Below are 14,215 nucleotides of genomic sequence, written 5' to 3'. Positions count from 1 at the left end.
GCAGCTTCAAAAACTTGTCTGCTGCTATGACAAGGCATTTTTGCAGCTGCTCTTTTAACCTTATGCAATTGCCTGTTGGAAAGAGTCCTCAATTTTTCCTTATCAGCACGCACACGTGTGTGCTGGGAATCAGCTACATACTTCTTGATTGTGCGATGATCACGATGAATTGTCTTGGCAATGTTGATTGTAGTCATGCCTTGACCTAAATACTCCACAATTTGTTGCTTCTGAGCAGCCGACACATCCTTTTTCTTTCCCATTTTGGCAAAAAATGTAGCCTTCTTAAGTAGTCTTGCCTTTATTCGGACACACCTGCCAAACTAATTTGCACAGGTATCTGCAATTGCTTTCAGTGATATAAAGAGCCCTGACACACATCACCATCAATGAGTTTAAATGACAAACAAAAAAATTCTAACCTTATCACTCCTAAACTCTTTGTGCATAATAATTTGGAACACAGTGTATGTGATTTAGATGCTCTTCCCATGTCACGCTGTAGATGGCGATGTCGTCCAGGTAGGCACAAGCATAGTCCTGGAGACCATCCAGAAGCCGGTCAGCCAGCCTCTGGAAGGTCGCTGGGGCATTCTTCATCCCGAATGGCATAACTCGAAACTGGAATAAGCCGAACGGGTTGACAAATGCCGACTTGGGAATAGCGTCAGGACTAAGGGGAATCTGCCAGTAGCCTTTGCATAGATCGATGGTGGTCAAATACTTTGTCCCCACCAGCCGGTCTAACAACTCATCCACACGCGGCATGGGATACGCATCCGTCACTGTTTTCTCTTTGAGCTTACGATAGTCTACACAAAACCGTGTAGTCCCATCCTTCTTGGGTACTAACACTACGGGGGATGCCCAGGGACTCTTCAATGACCCCTAAACGCAACATCTCTTGTATCTCGTCGCATCCCTTTTCGTACAGACTCAGGGACGCGGAAGGGGGGTTGCCGCAGGGGAATCTGATCCTGGGTCTCAACCTTATGTTGTGCCATGCGAGTGTACCCTGGTCTCCCCGAAGACATCCGCTGTCGCTGCCTCAACAACTCCTCCACCTGCTGTCTCTCCCGGGGGCCTAGGTCTTCACCCAAGTATACCTGGTCCCATGTTTCATACTGAGTCCTTTCCCCTAAGTCATCAGGCAAGGGAAGTCCAGCTAAATCCTCTGCTTCAGGTGCACAGATGGCCACTACCTCTTCAGGGCGCTTCTGGTAGGGCTTCAGCATATTCACGTGGAACATGCGGATAATCCTGGGGTCGTCACAATCGGCGACATTATAGGTGGTGTCGGCTATTTTCCCCACTACCTGGTAGGGCCCCTGCCATGCAGCTTGGAACTTGTTCTGCCTAGTGGGCTCTAACACCAGGACCTTCTGCCCTATTTCCAAGGTGTGCTCTCTGGCCCTCCGATCGTACCATACGCGCTGGCGCCGCTGGGCCACCTGCATGTTCCCACGTACAGCCTGGGTCAGCTCCTGTAGGTGGTCCCGGAATTCCAGCACATAGGGTACAATAGGTATCCCTTCTATGATGCCCTTCCCAGTGTTCTAGCACTAAGTCTAGGCGTCCCCTAACCCGTCTCCCGTATACCAGTTAGAACGGGGAGAACCCCGTGGATTCTTGGGGCACCTCCCGATAGGCAAACAGGAGGTGAGGCAAGAATTTCTCTCAGTCCCTGTAGGTCCTGGTAAAAGTCCCAATGAGTTGTTTTAACGTCCCGTTAAAGCGTTCACACAACCCATTGGTTTGCGGGTGGTACGGGGCGCTTCTAATGGACTTTACGCCGCACAGCTTCCACAGTTGGTTGGTCGGTCACCTCTGCTGTAAACTGGGTACCCTGGTCCGAGATAATCTCTAGGGGAAATCCAACCCGTGAGAAAACCTGGAGCAGGGCAGCCGCCACCGTCTCTGCCAGTATGTTAGGTAACGCAACCGCCTCTTGATACCGTGTGGCATAATCTACCACTGTCAATATATACCTTTTCCCTGACGGACTGGGTTTGGCTAACGGCCCTATCAGATCGACTGCTACTCGCCTAAATGGTTCCTCCAAAATGGGGAGGGGGCGTAATTTGGCCTTGCATCGATCACCCCTCTTGCCAATGCGCTGGCAACTGTCACAGGTCTGGCAGTACTGTCGAACATTATAGGTTACCCCCGGCCAAAAGAAGTTTTGTGTCAGACGATGCCTGGTACGACTGACGCCGAAGTGCCCGGCCAAGGGTATGTCATGAGAGATTCGCAGTAACTCTTGCCTATACTTCTTGGGAACTACCAGCTGTCGTTTTATAATGGGGCTCGTCCCTGTGTGGTGCTGCTCTGTGATCCGGTAGAGGAGTCCCTGCTTCCATATAAACGGTTCCCCTTCCAGTACCCCTCTCCCCTCCTGTGCCTTCCCACGATATCCCTCCAATGAAGGATCCTCAAGTTCCCTCTTAAATTCATCTGGGGTGGCCCAAGAAATGTGTCTGGCTATGGTAATACGTGTAGGGCGGGGATGTCTTACCTGGGCCTCCTCCGAGTGTGATTCTGCCTCCGCAGCTTGAGCTTGTCTCCGGGTGGTCACAGGATATGTCTCAGCCAGAGGGGCAACCGAGAAGGCAGACAACATAGGCCCCAAGTCATTTCCCAGCAAGATGTCTGCAGGCAAATCCTCCATCAAGCCAACCTCAACAAGGCCATCCCCGACTCCCCAGTTCAGGTGAATCCTGGCAGTTGATGTATGGCTCCCCCTGCTACACAGACTGCCACTGTCCGGTCCGCCTTCTCTTGGTCCCGGACGAGATGAGGCTTCACAAGGGTCAAAGTTGCTCTGGAATCTCTTAGTCCCTGCATGCGTTTCCCATTAACCCACACAACCTGTCGATGCTGTTGTCAATTATCTGCCCGGGCTGCCTGCACGGGGTCTACTTCATGCAGCACTTCCTCCATTTCTTCCACCCCGTGGTTAGTTGTAGCCCCCAATGCCGGGTCAGCTTCGCCTTGTTAGCAGTGTACAGCGGCCCGGCTGAAGGTAGCTGTTCCCGCCTTTGGCCACTGGGTATGCCAAGTCCGGTTGGGACATTGTCTTTGCAGGTGGCCCAGCTGACAGCAGGTGTGGCATCGCACCCCAGGGGAACTGTGGTAGGCCGGGTTTCTAGCTGGTCCCCCTACAATCTTCGGTGGTTTGGGGCCCTCCAGGTCTATGGGCGGACCCTTAGTGACCATCTTTGATCCGGACAACTGAGGCCTCTTGGCGTCATGATGTTCATTGGCCAGACGAGCGGCTTCCTCAAGAGTCATTGGCCGCCTGTCCCAAAGCCATTCCTGTGTCTCGGGGGTTAATCCATTAAATAATCGTTCTAACAAGAAGAGCTGGAGGACATCCTCCTTAGTGGTTGCTTGGCTCCCTTGTACCCACTGTAGCAGTGACTGCCGTAATTTACAGGCCCATTCGGCGTGGGTATCGGTTACTCGTTTTATAAGTCCGCTGAACTTTTGGCGTTATGCCTCTGGTGTCAGCGCATACCGGGCCAAGATCACTTCTTTGATCATACAGTCCTCATCAGGTACCGTGCGATAGGCGTCCGCTGCCCGGCCTGTCAGCTTGCTGGCCAGAATCTGAACCCGTTCCTCCGGCTTCACTTGATGAAGGGCACACTGCCGCTCAAAGTCCTGCAGAAAGCCATCAATGTCTTCCTCTGCCTCCCCCAACTGTCGGAAGGCATTATACTGGATCTTTTTGTGGCTTACTGTTGAAGGTACCTGGTCGGAGGCCAGAGCTCCCCCTGCTTGCTTACTCTCCTCTCTCCGCTCTGCCATCTCCATCTTGGCCAGCTCCACTTTGGTCCGCTCTGCCATCTCCATCTTGGTTAGCTCTATCCTGGTCCGCTCGGCCATCTTTTCCTTCAGATCAGTACGCACATCAGCCATCACCTCTCGTATGATCTCTACTGCAGGGTTTGGGCCATAGAACGCCAGTCTGTTCTTTACCTCCCTCTGGAATTCAGTCTCCTCCACGTTCACATTGGGGGGCGCTGCACTGTCGTGTTCCATAATGGCTGCTATCAAATCCGCTTTTGTTTTGTTGCTGGCGATTAACCCTCGGGCTTCCACCAGATCTTTTAATGTAGTCCTCTTTAACTTCTGGTGGTCGTTTTCCATTCATTCCTTTCCTCCTGTAGAAGGAGTATCACATCCCGCTGTCTGCCACCAGTGTAACGGGGTCTACCAAGCTGGGGTACCTCTTTCAGTACCACCCCGTGTTTCAGGAAGTCCACTTTGCTTTGGCTGGAGTCTGAATGAAGGACGCTGGCTGGAATTGTTTGGTTACATGAGAGCATATAAAAGCTGACTGCTTCTCCACGTATTTCCAGTCTCACAACACTTTATTCACAGGACACAAAATATATTACACAGATACAGAGGGCAGGCTAATAGAAAAGCAGCAGGCCAGACATACATTAAAATAGCCGCAGGGGGCCTGAGCCTGCCGATACTTACTGTGGGAATTACAAAGGTGGGGGGAGGACAGAAGGGGGATATCTTGTCCCCTCTGCCCAGGGGCGCAGTCTGTGGGCTGATGCATCTCACATGGAACCTATTATTCATACATATAACTGCACAACATATTCTGGGTGCTGAGTGGGTCCGTAACACGTAACAACAGGTAATATAAAAACAACCTATGTACCAACCCACAACAACGGCACGTTAGCCAAAACGGTACAACTTCAAGGGAGGGTGCTGTGTCCCCCAATGAAGGCTCCAATAAAGAGATTTTACGGTAAGAACCAAAAATCCTTCTTTCTTTTTCGCTTCATTGGGGGACACAGATAACCATGGGATGTCCAAAAGCAGTCCCTAGGGCGGGATATTCTGCAGCAAAAGAGTAGTTACTGCAGGCGGCGATTTCTCACCGGCCGACCTATCTTCCTACCCAGAAGAATTTTACAAAGGTGTGAATTGATGACCACGTTGCGGCCTTGCAAACTTGCGAGGCCGAAGCTTGGTGACGAACTGCCCAGGAAGCTCCCACAGCCCGGGTAGAGTGAGCCCTCACCTCCGAAGGAGGCCGCCTGTCTTGGACACGGTATGCCTCCGGAACCACCAAACGGATCCAACGAGCAATTGTGGACTTGGAGGCGGAGAGCCGCTTTCGACGACCTTCCGAGACGATGAACAGAGAATCGGCCTGACGAAAGGAAGCAGTTCTGGCAACATAGATCCAGGTAGCCCTGACCACATCCAACTTGTGAAGGGATTTCTCCAAGGGATGAACCGGGCAAGGGCACAAGGAAGGGAGGACAATGTCCTCATTGATGTGAAAAGCTGAGAGTACCTTCGGTAAGAAGGAAGGAACCGGTCGGAGAACCACCTTGTCCTGGTGCAGGACTAGAAAGGGAGAGCGACAGGACAACGCTGCCAGTTCAGAGACTCTCCTAATCGAGGTGATGGCGACCAAGAAGGCCACCTTCCAAGACAGAATCGAGAAGGAAATATCCTGCATAGGTTCAAAAGGCGCATGCTGGAGGACGTCTAAGACGAGGTTGAGATCCCAAGGCTCGACAGGAGGATGATAAGGGGGAGCTATATGTGAGACCCCTGAATAAAGGTCCTCACCTGAGGAAGGGAGGCTATGTCTCTTTGAAAAAGGATGGACAGAGCGGAAATCTGACCCTTCAAGGTGCTAAGGGAAAGTCCCGAATCGAGACCCGCCTGAAGAAAACAGAAAGAATGGAAGGGAGAAGGTCATAGGAAACAGACCGTTGACCTCGCACCATTGGAAAAAGGCCTTCCAACATCTGTGGTAGATACACGAGGAAGCTGGTTTCCTCGCCCTTATCATAGTCTGGATGACGCTGTGAGAGAAAGCCGCGTCCTTCAGGACCGCGGCCTCAACGGCCATATCATTAAATTCAGAGACCGAGAATTCGGGTGGAAGAGGGGCCCCTGCGAAAGATCCGGTAAATCCAGTAACCTCCATGGAACGTCCGAAAGCATGTTCACCAGTTCCGCGTACCAAGCCCTGCGAGGCCAATCTGGAGCTACCAAGAGCACGGGGACCCCTTCCGACTTGATCTTTTTGACGATTCTCGGGATCAAGGGGAGGGGTGGGAACAGAAAGGGCATCTGGAACTGGGCCCACGAGATCACTAGAGCATCGTATCCGACAGCCATCGGCTCCCGAGATCTGGAAACGTACTGGAGAACCTTGTGGTTTGCCCGGGAGGCCATTAAGTCGACGTCTGGGACACCCCACCGCTGACAAATCTGGCTGAAAACTAAGGGAAGGAGTGACCACTCGCCCGCCACGATGCCTTGGCGACTTAGAAAGTCGGTTTCCCAATTGTCCGCCCCTGGGATGTGGACGGCAAGAGAAAGGGAACGTGGCTCTCTACTCAACTCAGAATCTTTGCCACTTCCGTCATAACTTGACTGCTGCGAGTCCCTCCCTGATGGTTTATGTAGGCCACGGCTGTGGCGTTGTCCGACTGAACGCGGACCGGCTTTCCCGAGAGGAGGAACTGCCAGCGGACGAGGGCTAGGAAGATGACTCTGATTTCCAAGAGGTTGATAGGGAGACGTGCCTCTTGAACAGTTCAGCGGCCCTGGGCCGTGAGGTGGAGAAAGACCGCTCTCCAACCCTGGAGACTGGCGTCGGTGGTGATAGCGTCCGAGATCATTTGATCCAGCTGTGTGCCGAAGAGTCTAGAGCCCTGGAAGGGCAGACCAGTGAGGGATTTTTTGGAAGCAGGATCTACGTTCCACGCTTTAAGCCAAAGTACCTGGCAAATGGCCACAATGTTACTGTTAGCTCTAGCCGAGCAGGCTGCCGCGTCAAGGGAGGCATTCATGAGATATTTTCCCGCCAGAGAAATCTGGTCCGCTAAATCAGACAGTTCCTCAGCAGTAGCCGAGGTCAATATGCCTCTGCGTACGGTCTTGGCCCAGGCCGACACAGCTTTTGCTATCAATGAAGAGGTGAAACTAGGACAGAGAGAGGCTCCAGAAGCCTCGAATGCCGATTTGGGGTCTTTAAGAGAAGCCGCGTCCAGGATAGACAAAACCATCTGAGAAGATAGTCTGGACACCGGCGGGTCGACCTTAGGAGACTCAGACCAATTGCTGACAAGGTCGGAGTGGAAAGGGTATAAGACATCTAGCTCTTTCCTGCCAGGGAAACGCTTACCGGGGTTTTCCCAGTGTGAAGAGGTAGTGTTGTCAAACTCCTTGTGATTAGGAAAAACCCTAGAGGGACATTTAATCCGTTTAAAAGCAACGTAGACGTCCTGAGAGCTTACCTCGTCCTCCTTAAGATCAAGCGTCTGAATAATAGCCGAAATAAGGCTATCGACCATATCCTGCGCTCCGGAAGTCTGATCTGCATCCGAGTCAGATTCCGACAGAGGTTACGTCAGACCCGAGGTCCGCCTGCGAAGAGGGGGAACGGGCAGATAGGGGTATCCCGGTGTGGTCCGGGGAACTGGAAGAGGATCTAGATAGAGTCCTTTTTCTGTCTCTTTTGTCAAGTCTGCCTCTGTGAGGGTCTTGGACAGGTGTGAGCGAATCGCCGTGCGAGGCGTTCGTGGCACTGGTGGCATTAGATAGAAGCGGGATACGTTCAAGTGCCTGGACCAGGGACTGAGACACTTTAGTCAGGTCTGACACTGATTGAGACATTGCAACAGCCCACTCCGGGGGAGGGGGGGTGCACTCATCCCGAGACCTAGGAGCTTCCTGAGGGACGGACATGATGGAAGGAACGCAGGATGGGCAGAAAGGAGAAGGCTGACCTGAGGCCCACTTTTTCTTACAGTGAGCGCAGGCGTAGTGGACGACCGTGGTGAAATAGCCTGGAGTGGGGTCGGACATAGGTAGAGGTATTACCATGTGCAGGTGCAGAGAAGTACTGCCGGGAAGGGTAGAGCCCAAGAGAGCAGTAGCGCCCAGCCTACTGAGAAAACAGTGACAACGGCAGCCGCAGGAGTCTGTGTCCCCCAGAGATCCACGTGTCCCACTCGAAGTGTAGGAGATGCTGCAGGAAAAGGAAGTCGCCTGTAGAGCGCGGGAACCACGTGAGGGAGGTGGGCGTGTATAAGCGCCGAAGGGGGGAGAGAACGCCCCCGAGAGCGCTGGACTCATGAGAAGCGTTGCCGCAGGGATGCAGGGCGGAACAAGGCCGTAAGGGGGTGTGGACAGCCGGGCGCCGAAAAGCCGGCTGTAGAGGAAGAGGAAAATGGCGGGCGCGCGTGCCGGTTTGAAATAGACAAACAATAAAGGTGCCCGCTGTGCGGCGACTGACTCCGAGAAGATAGAGGCTCCCCGAAGAGATCGCTGGAAAGGGGGGGGGGGGGGGTTCAAGACCCACAAAGGGGCTAGTCAAGTTGCACGCTCCGGACACATCCCCTGAGCCCTTCAGAACGAATAAATTGTTTTAACCCTGTCTCACTCCGGGGGTGGGGGCAGGCTGCGCGCTCACACTGGTCCCTAAATGTTGATTGGAGATTCCCTGAGGCACGCATCGGGAGCCCTTGTCCGAGGAGAGGGTCCTGGTATGACGTCCTCCTTCCCACGCCACGAACATCGGTGCAGAAGACGGCGTAAACCCCCAAGCAGGGGAAAAGGGTCACTGAACGTGACCGCCATCTTCCTCTCAGCCCACTCCGAGGAGAGGGATGAGGAGGGGAAAACGGGCAAGGACTGGCCACCGAGAAAGGTCACCCTGAACACCCGAAGGGGTGACAGGACGAAGTTCTGCCCAGCGGGTCCGAGAGGGTGCGATGTGGGTGAAACCACACTGCTCTCTCGGTCGCTCAAAGTGGGGAAACCAGGATGAGAAAACTGCACCCTGTTACCCTGAAGAAAGTATCTGAAAAAGAAAGGGGAAATGATTAATAACACACAACAAATCCCTGTAAAAGAAATACGGATCTGGGGTTAGATCCAGGTCCGCCTCCTACAGACACTAAGCAAAAACTGAGTTGCCTGGTGCCTGTCGGAGGGTGTATACTGCCGGGGAGGAGTTACTTCTTTATTTGCATAGTGTCAGCCTCCTAGCGACAGCAGCATACACCCATGGTTACCTGTGTCCCCCAATGAAGCAAAAAAGAAAATCAGATGCCTCTCAGATGGCATAATTTATTTCTTGCACTGTACTGATTTCAGAGTGAAATCACAGCAGCGGAGAAAAAAAAATAAGCAGATCTGCGCGGCCTCATTGAATAACATTGGTCCGAGTGAAATCAGATTTATTTTTGTATTGGATTGCATGAGTCCGATTTATACAGTAGTGTGACCGAGACCTTTACCTGTCTTTTCATGAGCTCCTTTTAGTCGATTTATGACCGCAGAAGACAAAGTAGAAAGTTCCAGGGAAATAAAAAGCCTACTTTTTTTTTTTTTTTTTTAAATTCTACCCAACTGCAATTTTTTTTTGTAGCCCCAAATATTATTATTATATAAAAGGCATTTAAAAAAAAGGAGGGGTGGGAAAGGTGAAAAAACCTTTCCCACCTCTCCTTTTTTTAAAATGCCTTTTATATAATAATACTAATAATAATAATATTTGGGGCTATAAAAAAAAAAAAAAAAAAATTGCAGTTGGGTAGAATTAAAACAAACAAAAAAAAGGGGTTGTGAAGAAACCAGATTGTATCTTAATTTCCCAGACAACCATGTTTTTGCAAAAACCAGGGGAGCTGGCTTTTTGTCTGTATATTGGCTTGTGAATTTAAGTGTTTATGTCTGGTGAGTCAAGAAGACAGACTTGCCAACTGATATAGTATCTAACATACTGTGTAAAGGTACCGTCACACTCAGCAACTTTGCAAAGAGAACGACAACAATCTGTGACGTTGCAGCGTTCTGGATAGCGATCTCGTTGTGTTTGACACGCAGCAGCGATCTGGATCCCGCTGTGCCATCGCTGGTCGGAGCTAGAAGTCCAGAACTTTATTTCATCGCCAGGTCGGCGTGTATCGTCATGTTTGACATCAAAAGCAACGACGCCACCAACGAGCATAGGGGGCGTCGCAGCGTCTCCTTCTAGCCAGTCGATACACTCCAGCTGTTTGACATGGAGCTAACAACCAGCGAGAACGAGAAGTGAGTCGCCGTTACGTCACTGGATCGCTCCTGCATCGTTCTGGAGTTGCTGTGTTTGACGTCTCTACAGCGGCCTAAACAGCGACGCTCCAGCGATCTAGTTTAGGTCGGCTCGTTGTCTATATCGCGGCAGCGTCGCTGAGTGTGACGGTACCTTAAAGGTACTGTCACACTCAGCGACGCTGCAGCGATATAGACAACGAGCCGATCGCTGCAGCGTCGCTGTTTAGGTCGCTGTCACACAGACAGCTCTCTCCAGCGACCAACGATCAGGGGAACGACTTCGGCATCGTTGAAACTGTCTTCAACGATGCCGAAGTCCCCCTGCAGCACCCAGGGTAAACATCGGGTTACTAAGCGCAGGGCCGCGCTTAGTAACCCGATATTTACCCTGGTTACCATTGTAAAAGTAAAAAAAAAAACCACTACATACTCACCTTCTAATGTCTGTCACGTCCCCCGGCGTCCACAGGGTTACGCGCTGCTGCTCAGAGCTTCCTGCACTGAATGTGTCAGCGCTGGCAGTAAAGTAGAGCACAGCGGTGGGATTGTTCTGTTTGCCATTGTGTGTTGTGTCTAGAATATGTATGTTGTTTATTTATGAAGATTTTAGAATAATACATTGAATACACAGGATTCGGCCTGTGCTTTAGCTAAGAGTGGTTGAAATCCCATGCCAATTCGCGGCCGGACTGCGCCTGTCGCTGATTGTTCGCGGCCGGCCACGTAGTACATAGCACAGCCCACGTAGTGTATAACACAGCCCACGTAGTGTATAACACAGCCCACGTAGTGTATAGCACAGCCCACGTAGTGTATAGCACAGCCCACGTAGTGTATAGCACAGCCCACGTAGTATATTGCACAGCCCACGTAGTATATTGCACAGCCCACGTAGTATATTGCACAGCCCACGTAGTATATTGCACAGCCCACGTAGTATATTGCACAGCCCACGTAGTATATTGCACAGCCCACGTAGTATATTGCACAGCCCACGTAGTATATTGCACAGCCCACGTAGTATATTGCACAGCCCACGTAGTATATTGCACAGCCCACGTAGTTAGCAATGTGGGCATCACATCCCTGTTAAAAAAAAAAAGAAATTAAAAAAAAAAAAAAGCTTTTACTGATGCTCCTCGCGACGCTCCGGTCCCAAGAGTGCATTGCGGTCTCGCGAGATGATGACGTAGCGGTCTCACGAGACCGCTAAATCATCATCTCATGAGATCGCAATGCATGGAGCGGTCACTGGAGCGTCGCGAGGAGCGGGAAAGGCCTCTTCTGGATCCGAGGGGCCGACGGACGGTGAGTATATAACTGTATTTTTTTATTATTTTTAACATTAGATCTTTTTACTATTGGTGCTGCATAGGCAGCATCAATAGTAAAAAGTTGGTCACACAGGGTTAATAGCAGCGTTAACGGAGTGCGTTACACCGCAGCATAACGCGGTCCGCGAACGCTGCCATTAACCCTGTGTGAGCGGGGATTATGGAGCGGCCATTTTGCCGCCGGACTGTGCCCGTCGCTGATTGGTCGTGGCAAAACAGCCACGACCAATCAGCGACTTGGGATTTCCAATACAGACAGACAGAAAGACGGAAGTGGACCTTAGACAATTATATAGTAGATCTATAACGGTGGCCGAAACTCTAAATTATATGTAGCCACCAGTAGGGGGAGCACCAAGGAAAGAATTGCTAAGTAACAGTATGCAGTAAGCTCTGGAGCGTCCTTTAGTGGTGGCAGCAGAAAAGCAGAGTCTTAGAATTTAACTCTGCAGGGTATTTGGAGTTCTGTGTCAGAAATACTGAGATCTGACATGTAGAGCATGTTAACGATGCATGTAATGAATGTCTGTGGGGTCACAGTGCAACCCATGAATGAACGCCATCACATGACAACTGTTGTGTCAATATTTTTGGCATCACAGGACGCCATGCTGGCAGTGCCCAGACTCACACCGATCTGAATTGTACTACGGACAGATAATGAATATCCAAATAGTGGATAAGCCATTTAACTATACAATGGCTAAACCAGCACAAATCAGGTTTGGAGACCACCCCCCACCACTCCTGACAAGTATAATACAAGCCATATTCGAAGTCCGATTATTTTTTTTATTTTTAACTCTATTAGTCACTTTTCAGAATTTGCTTCAACCAAAAAAAACAAACAAAAAAAAAACGATAATACACAGCAGTCTAGTAACCCATGAAAATGTTTACACCCTTTAATGCTCCCCCATTGACTTTTTTTATTTTACTTTTTTTTTAATTTTTTTACAAGTTTGCTTTTCCATCTCCAAAGAAAAAAAAAAAAAGTCTGCGGTAACATAGCAGTTCCTTTGTTGTCCAACCCCACTTCGCAGATGGAATATTTTGGATCTTCCTTCCAATGAGGCCATCAAGGGGTAGATTGAAAGGCAGGGGAGGGGGGTAAGAAGAGTCGTTAAGAAAGTTGTAACTTACTGAAAAAGGGGGGAAAAAAAAAAGATGATTTTTACGTGGTGGGGCGGAGGGGAGTGATCGGCCCCTCGAAGAGACTTAAAAACAGAGAGTACCAGCATGTGGCAAGTATAACGTGTGTCCAAAAATTAGGAGACTGCTAAGCAAGAGGCCACCCGGGACTCGGGGGGTGAGCGCAGATGTGGTGGCTCCTCTCTTTTTCTGCATTTGTTCTTAATGGATGATCCACTTTTTTGTAAAACCGTAACCGTGTCCATTTAGGGGGTCTGGAGTGATTCCCACCGAGACCGACACTTCCCTCTTTATTTACATAATCATTTCATTTGGGAGGTGAAGCCGCCTTACGGTTTTCTTAGCCAATCTAGAAAATGACTAAAGAAATTAGCGGCAACTAAAGAAAAAAAAAAAAAAAAGTCAGACACTGAATATTCGGGCTCCTTGCCATCTGTGCAGCCGACCTACTGACAGTCACCGTATCGGTACCATCAATGTCTCATGTACATGTCCACAGGGATCCGGGATGAGCTTTTCTGCAGCATTCACTGGTGCCCCTGCGCTATACCCAGTACAACCAGCGTGAGGCACTGTAACCCGGACACAGCAGTAAATTACATAAAGGTTACTATCAGGGCAGCAGATTGGGGGCAGGGTAAAGGGGGGCTGCAGAACTAGCACTTAAGTATCCAGAAGAAAGGGGGCAGCGATTCATCCCCAGGATCAGGGTTTGTTTTTTGTACAATTTAATAATATTCTAAAAACAAGTAAATTCTCTCCGGGAGAAAGAGAATAAGAGGAGGAGCCTGGAAGGCGAGTGGGTGCGGGTGTGAGTGGAAACATGTCTGCAGGAATGTACAGAGGAGAAAAAAAAAAAAAGAAGAAGGAGATGAACAAAAAAAAAAAAAATAATAATAATAATCCCATGTGATCCGGCCTGGGAAAAATCAACTCTAATTCCCGGCGGGAAAGGGTGCGGGGGTTGAAGGAGGCCAGGCTGCTCCTCGTGTTGAGAGGCAGCAGTGTCCTCGCCTTGCGTCGCGTTCGTTGCTTCACTCGGTTGCAGAATGTCCTTCAACCTTTTCAGCTTCCCCGAGACCCAAAGTGCAATTGTTGGCAATCCGAGGGCAGAGGCTCCAGCCCAGAGTTCCTTCATCTTGGGTGGGGTGGGGGGGTTGAGTAGACACAGCGCAGTCTTATTGCCAGGACTGAGGGGGGAAGTTGCTGACTTCAGCGAGGTCCTGCATAGCCGAGCCCTTATGGTTATACGTCAGCTTGATCCGCATGCGCAGCTGTTGCTGCAAGGAACAAAGAAACAACATTAGATCATTTCTTTCTTTCACTTTTGGTAGGAAAAAAAAAAGTTATGGTTTGTGCAGTAAAAAGTTACTACAAACTTTTTCAAGCAATTCATTTTTTTGCTTACAAGACTGCGCTGTTTATTCCCTTCATGACCGAGACATTTTTTGCGCTTTTGTTTTACTCCTTGCCTTTCACGAGATGTCTCGTTTTTGATTTTCCATCTACAGATACATATGAGGGTGTGTGTGGGTTTTCCTACAGGACCAGTTGTAGTGTTGGATGGCACCATATGATGTGCTGAATATAAGGAGAATCAAGTATGGTGAAATCAGGGGAAAAAAATATCC

The 14,215-nt window shown here is 50.1% G+C and overlaps 1 protein-coding gene across 4 annotated transcripts in view; it reads right to left on the bottom strand.

Annotated features, from left to right (window-relative positions):
• Nucleotides 1–12,210: 12,210 nt before the first annotated feature.
• AP1G1 (adaptor related protein complex 1 subunit gamma 1) overlaps nucleotides 12,211–14,215 on the bottom strand; it is a 65,329-nt gene continuing 63,324 nt past the window's right edge. For all 4 annotated transcript variants that reach the window (XM_077288566.1, XM_077288567.1, XM_077288564.1 and 1 more), the window contains exon 23: nucleotides 12,211–13,864. In XM_077288566.1, coding sequence (XP_077144681.1) covers nucleotides 13,763–13,864 — 102 coding nt within the window. In that variant the 3' untranslated portion in view covers nucleotides 12,211–13,762. The remainder of the gene's footprint in view (nucleotides 13,865–14,215) is intronic.

The sequence above is a fragment of the Ranitomeya variabilis genome, chromosome 2 (assembly GCF_051348905.1).
Source record: "Ranitomeya variabilis isolate aRanVar5 chromosome 2, aRanVar5.hap1, whole genome shotgun sequence".
In the NCBI taxonomy this organism is placed as follows: Eukaryota; Metazoa; Chordata; class Amphibia; order Anura; family Dendrobatidae; genus Ranitomeya; species Ranitomeya variabilis.
Note: the sequence above shows the minus strand (reverse complement) of the source record. Positions and strands in the feature narration are given on the sequence as shown.